At 42.4% G+C, this 20,014-nt stretch overlaps 2 protein-coding genes across 2 annotated transcripts; both read right to left on the bottom strand.

Moving 5' to 3' along the window:
* Window positions 1–686: 686 nt before the first annotated feature.
* LOC129091848 (vomeronasal type-2 receptor 1) lies at window positions 687–6,398 on the bottom strand. The gene is made up of 14 exons (XM_054599549.1): window positions 6,175–6,398; window positions 5,520–5,811; window positions 5,187–5,429; window positions 4,859–5,050; window positions 4,596–4,721; window positions 4,243–4,427; window positions 3,690–3,810; window positions 3,282–3,509; window positions 3,013–3,136; window positions 2,475–2,635; window positions 2,162–2,357; window positions 1,824–2,074; window positions 1,533–1,732; window positions 687–1,102 (listed from the first exon to the last, which is right to left on the bottom strand). Exons 1-14 carry the CDS (start codon window positions 6,396–6,398, stop codon window positions 793–795), a joined length of 2,853 nt encoding a protein of 950 aa, XP_054455524.1. The 3' UTR covers window positions 687–792.
* Window positions 6,399–8,099: 1,701 nt separating this feature from the next.
* On the bottom strand, window positions 8,100–19,311 carry gmps (guanine monophosphate synthase). Its single transcript, XM_054596834.1, has 16 exons — window positions 19,194–19,311; window positions 17,540–17,712; window positions 17,286–17,400; window positions 16,856–16,953; window positions 16,125–16,228; window positions 15,677–15,870; window positions 14,780–14,945; window positions 14,428–14,579; window positions 14,000–14,173; window positions 13,658–13,763; window positions 13,328–13,443; window positions 12,438–12,563; window positions 11,320–11,435; window positions 11,078–11,208; window positions 10,272–10,444; window positions 8,100–10,098 (listed from the first exon to the last, which is right to left on the bottom strand). The coding sequence occupies exons 1-16, from the start codon at window positions 19,218–19,220 to the stop codon at window positions 9,997–9,999; spliced, it is 2,073 nt and encodes a 690-aa protein (XP_054452809.1). The 5' UTR covers window positions 19,221–19,311; the 3' UTR covers window positions 8,100–9,996.
* Window positions 19,312–20,014: the final 703 nt, after the last annotated feature.

Below are 20,014 nucleotides of genomic sequence, written 5' to 3'. Positions count from 1 at the left end.
AGGACAATAACTACATTTCACAGTTGAAAGTTATGCAGTTCAAATAATTTATTGACTGGATTTATACCAATATTTGACTAAAAATAATACAATAAAAACTTGTATTATAGTGGCTGAAAATAATGTAAAACATATATTTCGCTAACAGACTTACACTAGTTCGTATCACATTGACAGGTTATCATGATAACTTAAAGTTATGCAAATATTAAAAAGAGGACAACATAAGTTAAAACTTGAATGTTCATAAATTTTCAAATGTGATAGAAATGTATTTGCATCTAGAAGTACAGCAGTACCATATCTGAGGTAAAATGTTGCCTTTATTGTAATTATGCTACACAACTGAAACAACAGCAATATGAAGGTAAGAGTCTGAATTTGTTAAAGAGTATTTTAGCAGCCCTCAAAGACATCATTGTAAAGCAAGTAAAACCCATATAATATTGTAATATTCAAACTATCCTGTGTTTGACATTTGTATTAGGGACCCTAATCTTTTGTTAAGATATGTTTTGGACAATGCATTTTCTGAGACATTAAGTAATCGTTGAGGTAGCAGTTTTCTTTCCTCGTGGATTTAGCTTATTGAAATCAACTCTGTTTACAAAACTGTAAAGATAAATATTTTGATTAAAATGTGTTTCTTCTATTAATTATGGACAAACAAAATATATGTGAAGAACAAGACTAGGGATCCTAATCAGCTGGACCAGTTAGTTGCCCAATGAACCAATTACCTATTATACAATTTCTGTATTGTGGCTCTGTTTAGTTCTTAGCGCAGCTCCACTAATCTTCAATAGCGGTGGCTGCAACCTGGGTTGCAGTCGTAGCGAGAGAGGCCGAGGTCCCGGTTGCGGTTCCGTCGCGTGGTTTGGCGCGGGGCTTCATCATCTCCTCTCTGTTGTGCTCAGGTTTGACCAAAATAATGTAACACTTGGGCAAGAAGATGCAGGTCAGCAGGCCGAAGCTGGAGGCCAAGATGGCAAAAATCTGGACAGCTACCATGAACTTGCCACGCGTGCTGAGGTACGCTGGGACGAAGGAGATCCACACGATGAAGAAGACGAGCATGCTGAAGGTCACATACTTCGCCTCGCTGGAAGACAGAGTGAGAAACATGCTGCTTTAGTGTCAGAAGAAGCTTTCTTTACACCAAAATGGCTGAATAAGAGAGAGGAACACGTGGAAATTGAATTAGAAAAGTAATATAGCCTAAATCTTTTGACTTTTCACAGACAATCACCAGTGTTTTTGTGTGTATGTGCGAGAAGAAGATGAGGAAGTGTAAACAGAAAGAAATAATCCCTCTTAACATGTTACGCTTCAATATATTCTGTGTAGGCATCTTTTTATTGACAAAAATCAATTTAAGGATCAGTTTAAAAATGGATTTACACAACTGTGTATCGAACTATGTTGCAGGAATATTATTGCTTATTTCCACCTTATTGGCTGCAATGATATGAACTGCAACGCTCAATGTCCTTCCGTTTACTTCCTTTTGAGACCTTGTGTGTGTTTCCTACCTGAAGTGGTCCTCCAGTTTTCGGGCTATGAAAGCAAAAATGAAGGCCAGCAGAGCCAGCAGGATGTCATAGCCGAAGACGCCACAGATGAAGATCACGGAGCCTTCATCACACTCCAGAATGATCTTTATATCCTGGGCAGAGGTGTTTTCAAAGGGGTGTGGAGGGAGGATGATGAGCCACACGGTGCACGCCACAACCTGGGTAGAAGAATGTCAGATATAATGCAGGATCAGGTCAGAGTATAGAAGCTTAACATCCTTCCTTCCTTTATTTATTTATTGTATCTACCTGTATTAACGTTGCCACAGCAGCTATCGCCCTCTGGTGGGCACAGGTGATCCTGTCAACTTCAGGGTCGGCACAGGTGTTGGCGTCGCTGTTGGTAAAGGTGCTGGTTACAATGACATCAGGACTGACATTGTTGGCTGCTGCTTCTGCGGCTTCGGCTGCAGCCAACTTTGCAGCTTTGGCGGCTGCTTTGGCTTTGTTCCGGGCCGCTTTCAGAGTCTGAGCTCTCAGCATCAGCACTGCTGTCTTACCTGAATCACAGAGCAGTTAGTAGATAGACAGACTGTGTGTGTATATATACTCGTATACATACACAGTGAAGTAAAAAGTGTACTCACCCATGATAGAGGAAAGGCAGAGAGAGAAGCCCAGAGCCAGGGCTACCTGGCTGGTCATGCAGCTCCAGTGCTGAGGCTCTCCGAGGAAGACGATGGAGCTGAGGAAGGTCACCACCAGAGAGAAGAGCAGCGAGAAACTCAACAGAGGGTCGTTGGCCTTCACCAAAGGGGTGCCAATGTGCACAGCAAACACCACCTGGAAAAGGAGGATGACAGTGAATTACACCATTAGAGGTTTTGGCTCCTTTATTCTCTGCAACACGTGATCTGTTGGCTTCAAAAGGAGGTTTGTTTTTCCCTGAGTGAGTCTCACCCCGACAGCGATGGTGACCAGAGCTCCGAAGACCGAGATGGCGATGAGGGTGATCCCCAGCGGCTCTCCAAAGGCGAGGAACTCGATGATTTTTGGTACACAGGTATCGTGAGCTTCGTTGGACCACTCTTGATAACTGCACAGGATACATGCACGAGCATCTGTTAGAGGGGAGGAACTCTGGCTTAGTCTGGAAACGGCCCAGAAATTAAGAGCAAGAGGCTCAGTAGAAACAACATGAGAGAAGACATCCCTGATCGAGCACCATTTCAGTGTGATGTGTCAATAAATATGAGTGTAAAATAATAGACATGTTTTGCTTTTGTAGTCTCTTATTTGTCGAAAATTATTATGAAGGGATTTGCTTCAGATTAAGTTGAGTAGTTTTCAAGCTATTAAGTGTAGTAAAGATAGCTGTATTTAATTCTAACATTAGTCTTGATTTGATTAAAATAAAAGGTTTAGTAGACGTTCAGACTTTACATGAAGACACTGTCATGTCATTAATGTACAGTTTGAGGTACAGCTGAATACTGACTAGTTGAGTTGCTGATCTCTCCATCGGCACACGGGATACAGTCAAAGCAGCACACTGGCTCTCCCTGTCGGATTCCCTTCCTGCTGCCTGGCTGGCAGTTCTCACTGCACACTGACCGAGGAGGCTGCAACACAAACACACACACACACACACACACACACACACACACACACACACACACATACACAGATTTATAGAGACACACATGCATGTGACACTAATCATAATCTAGAAGAGTTAAACTCTGTCTTGATCAACATGCTGCTGACCTCCAACACATCATTGTTCCACACAATGGAGTCATTCATGATGGTCATCCTGTCCTCTGGAGCTGCTGAGCCGTTGTAGCGTCCCACGGTGACGTAGGATATCTCCCCGTTGCTGTTGACCTGCCAGTTAATGATGTCATAGGCGCCTTCCACATCTCCGCCCTCAAAGTAGATCTCTTCTCCTGTGTGCGGCACCTTGAAGCGCACGTTCTTCAGGTAGTACATCAGCTAAGGGAGAGAACCATGGAGCCGAGTCTGAGTGAAACACATGCATGTAGAAACAGCTGTACTCACACTCACTCACTCACACTCACTCACACTCACACACACACACACACACACACACACACACACACACACACACACACACACACACACACACACACACACACACACACACAGGCTTACCTGCCATGGCTCAAATTTGGTGATGTCAGCACAGCTTTTCCCGACGAATGGCCCCTGTCCATCTTCACAGTGCTCCAGGTTGTGCAAAGCGTTACCCACAGCGTACACAGCTTTGTACACACTGTGGGGAGACATCTTCATCATCATCATCATCATCATCATCATCATCATCATCATCATCATAGCACATTCATGTGATAGTTAACAAAAATTGCTCAAAGAAAACAATATTTTCACTTCATAGTTTGAAGTTTTCTGCTTCCACCAAAACACAATGAATGTCCTTGTTACTCTGGAACTACTTTCTATCAAATAAATAGTTCCTATATAAACACCTGCAATGTGTGTTCAGAGAACCTGGGAGGATACATAGCTGTTGAGTTTCAAAGGCAGGTGTGTCAAAATCTCAGCACATTCAACTAAAACTATCTACATGACCAGACACTACTTTTTGTAATTTGGGTGTACTGACCCTTAAAAGATGGAGGCAATAGGTGTTGTGGAGGCAAATCCAGTGGCATGAAGGTAAGAAAACTGGGCAGTGAGAACTGACCTGTAAGTGATCCGTAACTGGGAAACATCAGAGTAGGTGTTATTGAGCTGTGCCAGAGACTCGCTGCCCGTACACAGCCCACCAGGAACCCCCCTCACCACCCTGGACAGCGAGCCGTTGACCTCCTTGACGCTCTGTTTGGCCCGACTCATCGCTTTTCCATAATCCAATGTGCAGTTAAACAACTGCAAGACAAAAAATAAAGGTCAGAAACTTTCTTTAGATTCGTGTATGATGTGAAGTTAAGTCATTGAATGTTCATCATCATTTTGTCTCAATCAGATTTTGATAATAGATGGGTGGAGACAGATATGGTGAGAGTTTGGGCCAATAAGACAGCTTAAGAAACACACCGTCTCCCAGAATTCCTCTGTGAGCAGGTTATCATAGGGGTCCAAATCCAGTAGATGGCGCAGAAGACCCGGGATGTCAGCCCTTTTTACCCCAAAGCCCAGAGTACCACCGAGCACCGAGTTCACCTGGGTAAAAAAAACATGGACAGTGTCAACTTCAGCTTAAATTGTGATTCAGAGCCAGCGGAACATCTGCTTCATGTTTGTTCAGCCAATCAATCAACGAGCTTCCCCCCTCAGTGATCACTGGACTTAGCACTCACCCCAGGCTGGTTGATGAGCGCGGAGGTGACCCAGGCCTCGCTGGCGATCCAGGTGCGGTTGGTCACATTGTGCCGCAGCAGCTCGAGGATTAGAGGACTGAGGTCCACGTCTGACGAGAAGACCACAATGATCTTGGCCGTGGCCTCAACTACAGTTTTAGCAATACGCTGGATGACCTCTGGTGAACTCACCTGAAGTTTAAAAAATATATTTATTCATCTTTCAACAGGAATGAATTGAAACACATCTCTAGAGAAGACCGGCATGACAGTGTGTGATCGGAATCACAGGGAGGGATAATGAAATATTGACTGAAAAGGATGTTACCTTGGGCAAGGTCTCAGAGAAGGAGATGCAGACACCGGCCTCCTCTACCTGCTCCTTGAAGGCTTTGATGCCATACTTGCCGTAATCATCATCGGCAGCTATGGTGCCGACCCAGGTCCAGCCGAAGTGGATCACCAGCTGGGCCATAGCTGTAGACTGGTGCTTGTCGTTGGGAATGGTCCTGAGGAAGGTGGGGAACTGGAACTTACTTTCCAGGGCGGAGCAAGTGGAAGAATAGCTGACCTAAAGATGACAGAGGAGAGGACACACACATCACACTCACGTTCTATTTGTTCATCTTCGTTGTCTTCATCTAACTCACCACTGACCCACCTGTGGGAAGTGATAAAGGCCAAGGATCCTCGCCGTGGCGATGGATAAGTCGGAGCCCCCGGCGCCCACCAGAGCAGCCAGAGGAGCTCCAGTTCCGCAGCGGTAGTTGGGCACGGCCTCGTCTTGGCCTGTCAGGTAGGTGAGAGTGCCCTCCACGGCCTTGGAGATGGTGAAGCAGGAGTCGTAGATGACATAGCCCAGGTCGGTGTTGGGCAGCAGGTCCTGCCTCTCGTTTATTTCGTTGATGGCAAACAGCATGGTCTGGGTCCAGCGGAAGGTACGCAAGTTAAACCTGGAGGGTGATGGGAGAGAGTTAACAGCACACACAGAAAACTATTTTAGATGTTTTGACAGTTTGCAGACTTGCTGATTATTGTCGCATACTACACTGTATAGGCCTGTCTCCACGATAATATGGGCTACTGAGGCTAATTGGCCCCAGAGGTGCTGCCCTGCTCCGTCTTGATTTCTATGGTAAAATGGGTTCTCAGAAGCACAGGTTGAAACATACACTCAAATCAGTTCATTTCTCATTTAGGGGCTTGAATATAAAATAATTTCACTTAACCTCTGAGATTATCTAACATTAGTGCAATACATTCTGACAACGACTTAAGATAAAATATACAAAAGAGTCGTAAAAAGCTCTACTCACCCCTCACACCCTGAGGAAACAGGCACCCTTGACGTGTTTCTATCACTGGAAGCTATACGCATGTGAACAGGAAACATTCCCCCAATGACAACCTTCTTCTTGTCTACATCCTTGTAGCCGCTCAGGTTGAACTTGGCCTTCAGCTTGCACGTGGACTCTGTCGAAACAGATCTGTAAAGGTAAAGAAAGGCACATAATCCGAGCAAAAAGCGACTGATTTCCATGCTACGCGGGCGCAGAGAGGAGTCGGGAGAGCTCTCGCTTGTGTGGGAGACGGCAAAGGAAAACAGCAAAGTGTGACAGGTGTTTTATCTGCTCTCAAGGGAGATGTGCTGCACGGGGGAAACCTGAGAACAAAATCTGAAGAGGAGGGCACTTGGATGAGGACATATCAGTCTTCATTAAAGCATAGACAAGAGCGATTTTAGTAAATTCAAAGCATTATGATCTTATTATGATGTTTGGTTTAAAAAGAGTTACAGTGGTTTTATCTCCTTCCAAGAGCACAAACTAGACCCTGGACCACCAAATGTGCACAAACTTAATCTTCAAATAAACTCAAAAAATAATTTCTCTTTGTTTCTTCTTTATTTTCTCCTGTTCAGTCAAATCAGATTCATCAGTCTGCACACGGGTCAGCTGCTGAGGATTAACTGCCACAGGCCTCGGGGTTAATTGGCAGATGCATGTGGTAACTTGTACAGTATTTACGCAAATTAACGGCACGGCTACAGTTCCAAAAATCGTGCCTTGTCCCCTTGAGTGTGGGTCTGAGTGTGTGTTGATGGATGACTGAACTTGTCTGTTCTTGTCGCTCAAGTCAGCGGGGAGAAACAAACACCTGAACCAGCGGCACACAGGGGGACCTCTGCTGGGCAACGAGGGGCCGACTGCACACAAATAAGCTACAGTCTAAACCTCTATGAACAATATGGCTGTTTACATTGATTTATCTTATAAGGAAAGTTGAAACACAGAAAGCAGGAATCTTAAAAAAAAGGAGGATAATTTCACATAGCTGCTGATGATAAACGATTACTTTCAGAGTGTGTGTTCGTGTGTGATTGAGCCCCTTGTGATCGCTCTCAGGCACGTGAGAGACATCTGACCGATACTGACGAGTGCTGCGAGAAATCAATTATGTGCAGTAATTTACAAAGAATGCTAATGTAATTATTTCAAAGGACATTTGTTAAGAGGCACATGATTAAATGGAGAAAAGGGTCTTCCACTTTTCCAGTTAACTCTACTTTTTCTAGGTTTTGAATAACATCTAAACTAATAAAGTTATCTGCATACCTTTACTTACTTCCAGCGCTAAAAAAAAAACCTATTCCGAGTCTTAATATATAAATAATAATAATTTCAGTATAAAACAATTTTTTTACAACTCGGACAATGTAAAATTATGAAATGTGGATAGTTTAAGCAGCAGGGAGTGAGGTTACCATAAACTTCTTCTACTTTCACCTCTATGGACTGAAATCATAATCCCATCCTCACCTTTCAAAACTAAAAATATTGAGTGAAAAGGAAAAATTTAAAAATGTAGCTAGAGCAACATAAGGAAAAGGACCAATAACATGTGAACCTGAGCAACATCCCACAGAATGTCTGCAATAATGCCGCTCACTTTTCCTCAGAATTAATAAAGTTCTCTATGATATCCAAATATAAATACGGTTCTATAATTTATTTATTTTTTATTGAATCAAGCATTAACTAGAAAGCTTTAATTTACTTTATGTAATTAAATAGTGCTTTGGATTTCTTCATTGTCTAGTGTTTTTAGCTGTTTGTGTTTGGTTAATATTTACATTGTGTACTCCAAAGACTGATACTCTCCAACTGTGGGAAGAAAAACTTTTTAGAAAGTTATGAGAAGGTAAAACAATTAAGAGATAAGTTGCTCATTATAGAAGAGAGAAGTTTCAACATGGAGATCTTTATTAAAGCTCAGTTTTCCATTGTACAAATGTCATCATAGTTGAAACTGCATGCAGTGGCTTGGTTTGAGGCACGTTACTAAGGAGAATGAGCGTTGTTGAATACAAATTATAAAACAAAAAACAAAAAAAACAAAACATCAGACATTAAATTGCATAACTTAATCTTATTGATATTGCAATTAAATCCAACTATGAAATTATGTGTCCAATATTATCAAGCTGTTGTTTTCTATGGAGACATATGCAACAGAAAATACACACGTATTAAAGGCCGAACAGAGGGGGAGGAACACCAATAGCAGTTAAGACGAATTTTGCATTAGTTTTTTTCACCACTACAGGTTGAGGAGAGAACAGAGAATGAGAGGCACAAAGACAAATTCTGGCGGCATGAGAACCGCCGTGTCCGAGTGAAATGGCTCTATCGGGGTACAATACAACTTTTAAAATCTCAGTTAAACCTGAGCACTGTATTCACTGAGGACTAAATGACGAGACGAGAGATTATGACGTGCTTAATGTTTGGACAACCGAAATTGATCTAGCAGTCGATGCCTTTTTTGAGACACTTGTGAAACTTGTGTTAGAGATGGCGACAGACCACCTGACCTTTGACCCTACACAGTGACACACTTAAATAATGTGACGTTCCCACTGGATGCATAATTCTGCACCAAGGCTTTCTTTATGGGTTGGAAAAATAAAAAAAGACAAAATGTGCAAAAAAGGTGCCCCCTGCACAACAAAAGAGCAGCCAAATAATGATGTAAAGACAATAGCAATTTACACAATGTGGTTATAAACTCTACTGTACTTGTAACATGTTATTAATTAATCCTCTTGCCATGTTTATTCTTCATAAAAAGCATACATATCGCAGCAGGAAGAGAAACAGTGTTATATCCTCCTTTACGGAAACATTGATGTCCAGGTCGGGTCACATTAAGAAAAAATAAACAACAGGCACATACAAAGTTGCCCGTCGTATTGGCCTCCTGCACACTAGTCATCACACTGAAGCTCCTCTTGGGTTATCTGCTGTCCACCGTGTGACACAGCAGACAAGTCAAGAGCTCTTGTCCACAAATGTAGCCTGGAGAAGATCGTCAAGTGGAGCCCACAATGTTATACATCACCACAGCATATTCTACTTTTGGCAAAACAAAAAGCTTAAAAAATTATTGATTGGTCACACAGGTTGCCCGTTTGGTTTTTACTTTTTAAAAACAGACAACCTTCTTCATAGCACAGTTTACAGGCAGAAAGTGAAACAAACAAATAGAGAGGATAGTCTCAGGTTGAGAATATTCTGACCCACCACAGTGAAACAAAAACATCCGACAAAAAAAAAGAGAAGGCAGAAAAGAATAAGCTTAAACTCTCCTTCTGTTCGCGACACTTTTTGTTTGCTTGTTTTCATGTTTAGCTCATCCCATAATGCAACCTGAGGCACAACATCAAAGTCCACTTTCAGAGCTTTTCACAGCTTATCGCCGCTTGCCTTTTAAATGGTTGACCTTAAAAAAAAAGGAAGCAGCAATTCACCTTTTCATCGTTAAGAGGAAATACATTGATGTACATGGATCAAAAGTGACAATATATTATCAATAACCAACATTAATCAATCCCTATCGCCAAAAATATTAAGACCAGGGAGGAGTGGTGGGGAGAGCAGAGTAGAAGCGCCCTTGCGTGTGCGCCCGTCACAGTACGGTCTGCCTTCCGTGGGAATGTTGAAGAGGGGAGGGAGGTAGGTAGGGAAGGAGGGAGGGAAGGGGGACAGAAAAGGAGGAATTCACCAGCCCTCTCTGATATCTGTTGGGTGTGTTTGTGCATTGTGTGTGACCTATCGGTATGACGTCATGTTGGGTTTTTATTCCCACTCTGTGGTGCCAGGTGGTTTGGAGGTCAGATCATACATGACTCTGGAGATGCCTGGGATCTTCTTGATCTCATTGACCATCTTCAGCACCACCTGGGAAAACAAATAACAAGACAAATTAATATTAAAACATTGAACAAGTAAAGAAAAAAAAGCTAATTTAAAATCATACTGGGGCTAATAATGCTCAATCCTGGAATATAAGTTAGAATCCATGACAGTAAGATAATGCCAAGACAAAGTTGAGAGTTTGAATGATGGTATACCTCCTCTGGGATATGGTTGCCCGGCATGGCGGGGATGCCTGTCATGAAATCGCTGGTGATGAAGGTGCGGATCACCACAGAGCGCCGGCAAGATGGCTGTTTTTGCAGAGGGTCACGGTCAAAGTGCAGGGGGGTCAGGATGACCGGCATCTGGCTGATCTTACTGGAGTAACCTGCAAGAGAGAAAACGTTTTCATTGCTGTTATAACAAAAAAAAAAAAAATAATAATAAATAAATAAATAAAAAAATAAAAAATAAAAAAAATATATATATATATATATATATAAAAAATTTAAAAAAGGAGCTTCTCTGTCTTAGACTGAATCTAAAAATATTTAAGATTAATTAAACATGTCCATCTGTATGGCCGATTGAGGCTATCGCAAAAAAAAGTTGAATCTTATTATATGGACCATTTATATGATATCAAATGTAGACTAAATGACTCCAAATCTACCCTGTAATACCGAGTGAAACCACAGAGTCAGGAACAGACAGATCACAAGAACCAGTATGTGGTTTGCCTCTGGGGAAACGTTAAATTCCCCATGTTGATGCAAGTATGCAGACGAGTACACTATTCTTGAAGCGTAGATGGGCATATTAATACCGATATTTGTATAAGGGAGTGACTGATTTAAGAAAGATTGCATTGTTTAAATAGTCCTGTGGTCACATTTACTCAAGTTGCTCACACATACTCACAAAATCTAAATCCCCCTTCAATAATCTGTAATGCTTTAATACATATGGCTAAATTAAAATGTCTAAAATCACTTGGCCACACACACACACAAACACTCACCAGACTCTCTGAGGATAGAGTGGGCTACAAAGTCAGCCTGTCTGAGCGTGCTCAGAACGCCTGTGGTCAGGAAGGTTGGGGTAATGTCTGTTGGCGGCTCTTTCACGTGAGACCCGAACACATACACAACTCTGTTAAAAAGGGAGAGACGTGAATGAATGGATGAGTGTCGACAGAATACACAGAGTGCCTAATGTGGCATATAACTGAGGAGAGAGGAATATTAAAGCTGAGTGTTTTACCTATTGATACTATGGCACATGCGAGGGATGAGTCTGGACAGGAACATGAGAGATTCCCAGTGTGGCGACTCTTTACTTGTGAGACCGCACACGTAACTGTAGGACCGGCAATCACCCTGAGACAGAAGATGTATTTTTACAGTCATTTGTAAATTGGGCTTATTAGAGAGTCAGAGCAACAAACGTTAGAGTAGCATACGCACATGTGTGTCATATTGCAAACATTTCCTTTTCTCTTTTAAATCAACAGATTTCTATAAATAGAGTGTGCATATCACATCTGTCTGTTTTCACTCCCAAAAAATTCCCCAAGCAGTAAACGCTGCCTGTGTTTGTCCACCGTCTCCTGTCTGCCCCACAATTTGAGGTTAAGGGTGACTATAAATCTCAAACAGGAAGTAAAAAGACCCACCCACCCACACAGTCACTGGTGGACTGCAATGTTTGGGGGAGGAAAGTAGTCATGACTATATAGTTCTCATGGAAACTGTAAAAGTCCGTATGAATTACAGGAAAATTCTGTTTGCCATGTTTAGCCACAGAGCACACTCTTTGGCATATGTCATGTTTAGCATCTGAGAAGTTGAAGGGAAAAACTTAAACATGTCACAATATTTACAACAGATCGGTCCCTTGGCTAGGAAGAAGGAGAGAGAGAGGACGGGGGGGGGCAGAGAGTCAAGGAGTACAAAACTGAGAAGCTTTGTTTGGGTGGGTGTGTCTTGTGGTTAACCACTAAATTATAGTTTAAACATAGCGAGACAAACAACAAAAGTGAGACACAATGTTTTATGCTTCCCTGCCCTTTAAACATTCATCTGCAGTTCTTGAGACATTTGAACCCTCCACGTACATGTAAATCCAACAGCTCCAAAAGAAATCAGCCGTTTGCTGTTTGGACCAAACGTCAAAATGTCCTCTATAACTTTTACTTTGGCCTTTAAGAAGCCACTGCAGTAAGCCAGCTTTAAAACTATTTTGAGTGCAGGTTAAGGCATCCGGGCTGCACATCACAAAACCCTCAAATTGTCAGTAAAACCCATCTTACAATATTTTCTTGACAACGAACAGAAAACAGAAATATTCAAAGCGATGATTTGATTGACCAGCTAGTTTACCTGGACGCCGACAGTTTTGATGGGCAGCAGGAAGGCATTGAGTGAATGAAGGCTGGTGATCTGCATGAGCTTCTCTTCCTCCTCGTCTGATATGCACGACTTGACTCTCTGCAGCAAGACATGGGGCTGGAGGGGGGGGAAGAGTTTTGTATCAGCATGAGAAACTTGAACTGCAAGGACAAACACCTCAGAAATAGCTCCGTCTATGTTGTGACTACTTTTAACTCATTTTGTAAACACTTCTCACACTTCCAGCTTTCCAATGTGTCCATCATCTTAGTCATCTTAAGTACATCATTAACTAACCAGCTAGAACAAATGTCTTTTCATTTGGTATGTGGGCAGAGTTTCTGCTCTACTGTTTGCTTGCAGCTCATTACTAAGCATCTCTATTTCTAGATTTTATGACAAATTAGCCTAATTGCCAAAAACTGCAGGGACCATGCTAATGGGTCAATACACAGTAATACATCAGACAAGTCCACACACTATTTATGCTCCCACAGCATCTTAATGACCAAATATTTCACTGGTACTTAGTGATGTTTTGAGATGGTATCATTGTTGGCTGCCTTGATGTACTGGGAGTGATAATTCCCTCAGCCCTCCATCTATCTATCTTTGACTGTTTGGATTTGTGTACTACCTCTAATATTTGTCATCAGGAAATCTACAGTGAGCACACAAGCTAAGAGGACTGTTTTCAGTAAGCAGTGATTCAATTTGCATTCCAAAACATGCATGCATTATTCAAACCGCAGAAAAAGAGGCAGATTTGCAGTAATTGATTTCCTGCCATCAGTTGTAAGTTGTTTATGATATTTCCCTAAAACACAGGATGTCAGATGAGTAGTTATTACAATTTCTTTATGCATCTGTATTGTTCTGACCTTTTTGACGCTTGCAGAGAAGTCTGTGATGATTTTGAGGATGTTGTTTGTTTCGGCAAAGTCCTTACAGATGTAGGGCTCCTCTGCACAAATCACTCTGATGGACAAACCCGGACCTAAAATAGGCAAAGCAGAGAGGAGGTGCACTTTTTTTTTAGTAAATATAAGAGTGATGTGAGGACAGTTTTGAGTCTGTCTAAGTTAATGAGTACACGAGGGAAAGAGAGACTGGTCAAGAAAGGAGAAAATGATAGAAAGAAATCATCACTAAACATTATATGGATAATCCTTTTTGTCAGAGCAGTCACATCAATGCGTTTATGTACTTGCCAGGGAAAGGGTGTCGGGAGACAATCTCCTCTGGCAGACCCAGCTCTCTCCCGAGCGCTCTGACCTCATCTTTATGGAAATCTTTCAGTGGTTCGATTACTTTTCCCTAGAGGATCACAAAGAAGTGGAATCAGCATTACAACAGAGTGGGAGTGAGGTAAATGCTTAGGTGTTGCATAGTCAGTGTAGTCATTCTAGATACTGAACAACTGTTTAAGAAAGAAAGCCTCCTTAGGGGATGATGGATTATGTAGAAATACATTTTTCTATAAAAAAGTGAATGATGTATAGCCGTTTCCTGTCCTCCTAGTATTTGTGTGGATACGTGCATGTGTGCAGTACCTCATCTCTGAGTTTGCGGATGAGCTCGGTGTCATTGTGATGCGTTTTGATGAGCTCCGCCTTGCCGCTGGCAAGATGAGAGGCACTCTCAATAAGATCGGGCCGCAAGGTACCCTGGGCCAGGAAAACCTCCTCAGGCTTCAGATTCATCTCTCCTATAACTTCATTTGCCACCTGTGAAGCAACGGAAATTCAAAACGTCAAATAAAAGATTTTGAAGTAGTAAAATAAAGAAACGATAAAGCAGCCGTATTGGCAGATGGAAAAATGTTCAGCGAGGAATCAAGCTGAGCTGACAATGTGATGAATGACGATGGATTGCATGTAGGGCAGAAAAAGCTGGAAGGTTGAAATAAAAATGTGATGCATTACAAAAACTTATTATATAGAACTCTTCACAAAATAATTGACTAAGACCCAATACTCACTTTGACAAATGTATCTCCGATGATTTTCCTTTTCTCCTCTGGGTTGGTGGTCATATTCAAAGTCTTGCTGATGCGTTTCCGTGGCGTCCTGTCCTCCTCAGAGATGGGGAGGGTTGTCGTTCCGTTGTAGAAGGTGTGAGCTGCGTTTACCACTAAATAGAGCGACAGAGCAGAAAGAAAATGATTTTATTTTTGTACCGATTACTCATTTAGTCTATAAAATATAATGACCATTACTCATCACATGGCAATATAAACGGCAATAACAAGTATAAGGCTGTACTCCCTGGACTCGTAAGGTCTCTTTGTACCAGCCGTACTACATTTAGACCAGCAGGACTTTTGTTCCTACCTTTGAGTTTGATGCCCAGCTTGGTGAGGGCCTCCTCCACACTCTGACTCTCCCTCTTCCTCATGAAGCCGTTGTCGATGTGAACTGCTATCACCTGGTCCTGGTTAAGAGCTTTGTTGAGGAGGGCCGTGCAAACTGTTGAGTCCACCCCGCCACTCAGCAGCACCTGAATAAATCATAAGAAACAGTCACTAACTGTGTAGTCACATAGGTGAGCAGTGACATCCAACCTCTGCTGGATTAAGGATCTCCTACTCTGTCTTGCTCTCTAAAAGACTGTGTGTCTAATCTTGATTTATGTTAGCCTCCCGATGCATTGGTCATGTTGTCTTTGACAAATCTGGTGTTTTGTCTGATGGTAGGATGTAAAATGTTAGGCATTGTCAACTCAATCAAAATAGAAAGAGAGGACTACAGCCTCGATTCTTCTTCACTTATAATTAGCTGACTATTAACCCTTGGGACTAACACATCCAAACTCATACAGGAACCTCCAAAACAGACTACAGTTACAAATAGTGAAACATGCATCCCTCAGACTGTAGTTCAAGAACAAGAAACAGAGGCTGCATGCATTTCTTGAAATATAAATCATGCACCTTAAGGCCGTTTCTTCCACTCATTTATCGCCTTCACAATCCCCTGAGATGAAGCCCAGTTTGAAGGCGCTCAGGGAGCCGACTACCTTCTTTTCAGATAAAACAGGGTTTAATTTGAGAGCTTAATTGGTTCTACTTTGCTTCCCGCCACTGCTGCTGTCACCACTTCCTGAGCGGCTACTAAATATCACACTCAGCAACCCAGCTTTAGACTTCAGTCAAATTATCTTCCATTTTTTCTGCTGTTCTTCCTCTTTTTTTTATGAAGTTTCATGAAACTTTCCGTAGTTTTACTCACCAGCACTTTAGACTTGTCTACTTTTTCTCTGATCTCGTTGATGCAGTCCTGTTGGCGGTTCTGTACGGTGAAGTTACTGGTGCATCCAGCAATCTCGAACAAGAAGTTACGCAGCATCTCGATGCCTCTCTCCGTCAGGTCGACTTCAGGGTGAAACTGTGTCCCATACAGCTTCTTCTGTTCATTAGCAATCCCTGGTGGGGACATCAGATTTGGCGAATGACCGTTAACATTCCTATATATCCTATTTGAATGCCACTTTTAAAAAAATACAGTCAAACAAAATTAGGATTTCAGAGAGATTTAGATGTATACTCTCTGAGGCTTTCAAACAAAAACAAACAGATATAGGTGTTTATTTGGGACTTGCATTTGATTTGTCTATGACCACAATCTAATTCTACATTGTGTTAATGATGGATCACAGTTTATCTCGTGTGCTGCTCACCGGCAATGATGTTCCCCGATTGGGCCACCACTTTAAAGCCATCGGCCACTTTATCCACACTGTCTCCGTGGGTCAGCAGGACCAGTTCCTCCTTCTGAAGGCCCCTGATAAGATAAACACACACAATGACGTCAGAGGAAGATGTGTGGCGTTCAAAGACATTGCATATAACAGTTTAACGTGTACAGGCCTGCTTTCACTGGGTGCCTGCAAGTTAAGTGTAAGGAGCAGACGGTAATAAAATACTGCAGCCGTCTATTTTAGACTCTGCAGTATTTGTGTAACAACCAGGGGGAAATATGTGCCTGCTGGAGTGCTTCTGCAGTTTATCTAGTAAATATGGCACTGGGACAAACCTGTTGTGCAGCAGTTGAGTTTTACACAGGCAACAATATTTTCTCTTCCATTATTTAAGAGAAGAGAGGGTACTGTAAGTTTGCTGACTGATCTAGAAGGGATTTTGTGAATGATTGTTTTTAGGGTTTAGTGACAGGATGATTACATAAGCTATCTTCAATAAGTTAAACTCATGTCAGGTGGACTCCATTCGCCCTCCCTCTGCAGCAGCATGCAGTTTGTCATCTTCTCATGCAAAATATATCAGATTGTAAATTTTAAAATGCAAGGATGTGTAAGAATGTGCAGCTCCAAGAAGATTATGTTGACAGATTTTTATAATACCACGTAAATTAAACAGATTTTCTTGTGATCCACTTGGGCAACCATATTACCTGAAGAGAGAACAAGTGTTGTCCAGTCCAATACTGAACACTCCATCTTCCCGGACACTCTTTTTGTGTACTGTGCCGCCGAAAACTTTATTCATCATCTGTAAGACACACACGCAGAGCAAAGTTAACAATTGGACACAAGAAAGGACATGTTAGTGTGATTCCAAAGACGGTATAACTGCCGGCTGTCTAGAGAAATGTGCTGCAGGTTTTAATTTCCAGTGTCAAAGTGCCCTTGAAGAAGGTGGTGAAGTCCCAGCTGGCTCCGGAGAGCTGAACAGCAGCCTTGAGTAGAGAGATCTTTAAGTCTAGCTGCTCGTTTGTGAATGTGTGTAACACAAATGCTTCCTGAATGGATGGTCTAACTAATCACTATAAAAATACTCCCATAACAGAAGTGTGATGTGTCTGCATGTATGTGCATATATACCTGCATCCCATAGCAAATCCCAAGGACAGGCTTTCCTATAGTGAATATGGCAGGGTCGAACCAGGGGGCATCCTCTGCATACACAGAAGCTGGACCTCCTGAAATGATGATTGCCCTAAGAAGGGGAACAGAGAGAAAACAATCAAGGCAAAATCTATTATTAAACACTTCCATAATGACAGAATAGTGTGATAACAATGCTAAAAAAGCAATACAAAAAAGTATTATCTGGTTCATAAGCTTCTCATGCTCACCTGTAGCCCTGTTCTCTGATAGCGAAGGCTGGTGTCTCTAAAGGGAGGATCTCAGAGCGTACGCACATCTCCCGCACCCGTCTGTCAATCACCTTGCCATACTGGGCCCCAGCATCCAGGATGGCCACCGCCCCCTCGCAGGATCCATTCTGCTGTGCGCTGCTGATCTCCAGCTGTGGACACAAACACATTCATAAAAACCCAGTGTTGATTTAAGTACTTGTGTTGAGCTGAGCAGGCAGAAAAGTATATACATAGTCTCTCATGCACACAATTTTTTTTCCCTTAATGCTGTCCTTAACGTCAGCAGTTTGGTGTTGACGTTAAGGACAGCATTTGGGACTTAATTGTGCTCCACTTCTGACATCCACGTGGAAAATGTGACTCAATGAAGCCTAATATAATTATGGACATGTGAGCCTCAACACAGACAGACAGTCACTCTTGTAAAACGTGGTGTATCCAGTAGAATCAAAAGAATAATCTTATTTTATGGAACAGTCTCCCTCCCTCTGTTTTTAAAAAAACTTCTCAAAACCCATTTCTACCATCTTGCTTTCCTTGCAAGGGGCCTGTAATTGTATTATTATTATCTTATTTTTCTGCACTTAACTGTATTTGTACACTGTTTATCTCCCTGTATCATTTTTAATCTTTCTGTATCCTTTTTTGTGGTTCTGCATCCTGTACAGCACTTTGTAACTTCGTTTTAAAAGGTGCTATATAAATAAAATCTTACTTATCTTTCTATCTTTATTTTGTTGTATAGTATGTGTATTTATTGTCTGTGTCTGTGTAGTTGTATAGTATGTGTATTTATTGTCCGTGTCTGTGTAGTTGTATAGTATGTGTATTTATAGTCTGTGTCTGTGTATAGTATGTGTATTTATTGTTGTCTGTGTAGTTGAGCTGCTGCAACACTTGAATTTCCCCCATGGGGATCAATAAAGGAATATAATAATAATAAATCACATGAAACCCACCAGTTAGTCAAAAGGCACCAGGGTATACTTTCCTACTTTGACATGTCTGGGATGTTTATATAAAATACATTTAAATACACATTTCTGCACAGTTAACTACAGATATCAGATCAATAATTGCTCATTATTATTGCTATATATATAAAAACACGGGGTAGATTCGGAGTGCAAGAAGAGAAACATGATCCCACGTGGTTTGGTGAAACACTTCCGGGTTCTAAAAACAACTGGCATTAGGCTCACACTAGCTCAGTGACGACGTTAGCGAACATGTCAGTTGACGGCTCCAAAATGGAACGCAGTTAACGGCCACGGAACAGAACGTTCGGCCGGCGGTGCCATAGTTACAGAACGATAAAGCTAGCCCCGCGTTAGCATGCTAGCTCACGGGCAGTATAAACAGTGGGAATCACCATTAGCCCCTGTTAGCAGCTGGCTAAGTTAGCAGCGCTAATGCTACAACCCACGCGGTGCATGGAGGCAAAGGGGGGAGAGAGAGAGAGAGGGAGAGAGAGAGGGAGTCCATGTATGTTAGCAGCCATGAGCAACATGTTAATGAAATACGTTGCATGCTCTCTAATATAACACCCCCCCGAGGCCGTATTTAACTACCCCGGTAACCAGGGGTCCGAACCCCGGGGCCGACCCCCCCACACCCCGGCTCCACTGACCTTGCTGTCTCCGTTGCACAGAGCCATGGAGGACCGCCGTGTTGTGGAATGAGCTCTCTGCTTAACCTCCGAGTCACACAGAGAGAGAGAGAGAGCTATAGACACACAGAGAGAGAGAGAGAGAGCTATAGACACACAGAGAGAGAGAGAGAGAGAGAGAGCTATAGACACAGAGAGAGAGAGAGAGAGCTATAGACACACAGAGAGAGAGAGAGAGCTATAGACACAGAGAGAGAGAGAGAGAGACACAGAGAGAGAGAGAGCTATAGACACACACAGAGAGACAGAGAGAGAGAGAGATAGACACACAGAGAGAGAGAGAGAGCTATAGACACACAGAGAGAGAGAGAGAGACACAGAGAGAGAGAGAGCTTAGACACACACAGAGAGAGAGAGAGCTATAGACACAGAGAGAGACAGAGAGAGCTATAGACACACAGAGAGAGAGAGACACAGAGAGAGACAGAGAGAGAGCTATAGACACAGAGAGAGAGAGATAGAGAGCTATAGACACAGAGAGAGACACAGAGAGAGAGAGAGAGAGAGAGAGAGAGAGAGAGAGAGACACAGAGAGAGAGAGAGAGAGAGAGAGAGCTATAGACACAGAGAGAGAGAGAGCTGCTGGTGTGCTCCTGGCTCAGCACGCCGACTACTGTTTCAAAAGCAGATTGGGTTGTTGGTTTGTTGGGTTGTTGGGTTGAAGACCGGGGCTGTCAGTGAGTCTCCTGCTCCGGCTGGGAATAACTTTCTCAGAGAGAGAGCAGGCTAGATGAACCTATCATGGGGTGGAGCACTAAGTTAAAGCCCCAGAATGAGAGTAA

This window comes from Anoplopoma fimbria, chromosome 1 (assembly GCF_027596085.1).
Source record: "Anoplopoma fimbria isolate UVic2021 breed Golden Eagle Sablefish chromosome 1, Afim_UVic_2022, whole genome shotgun sequence".
NCBI classification, from domain to species: domain Eukaryota; kingdom Metazoa; phylum Chordata; class Actinopteri; order Perciformes; family Anoplopomatidae; genus Anoplopoma; species Anoplopoma fimbria.
This window is presented reverse-complemented; position numbering and strand designations above follow the sequence as displayed.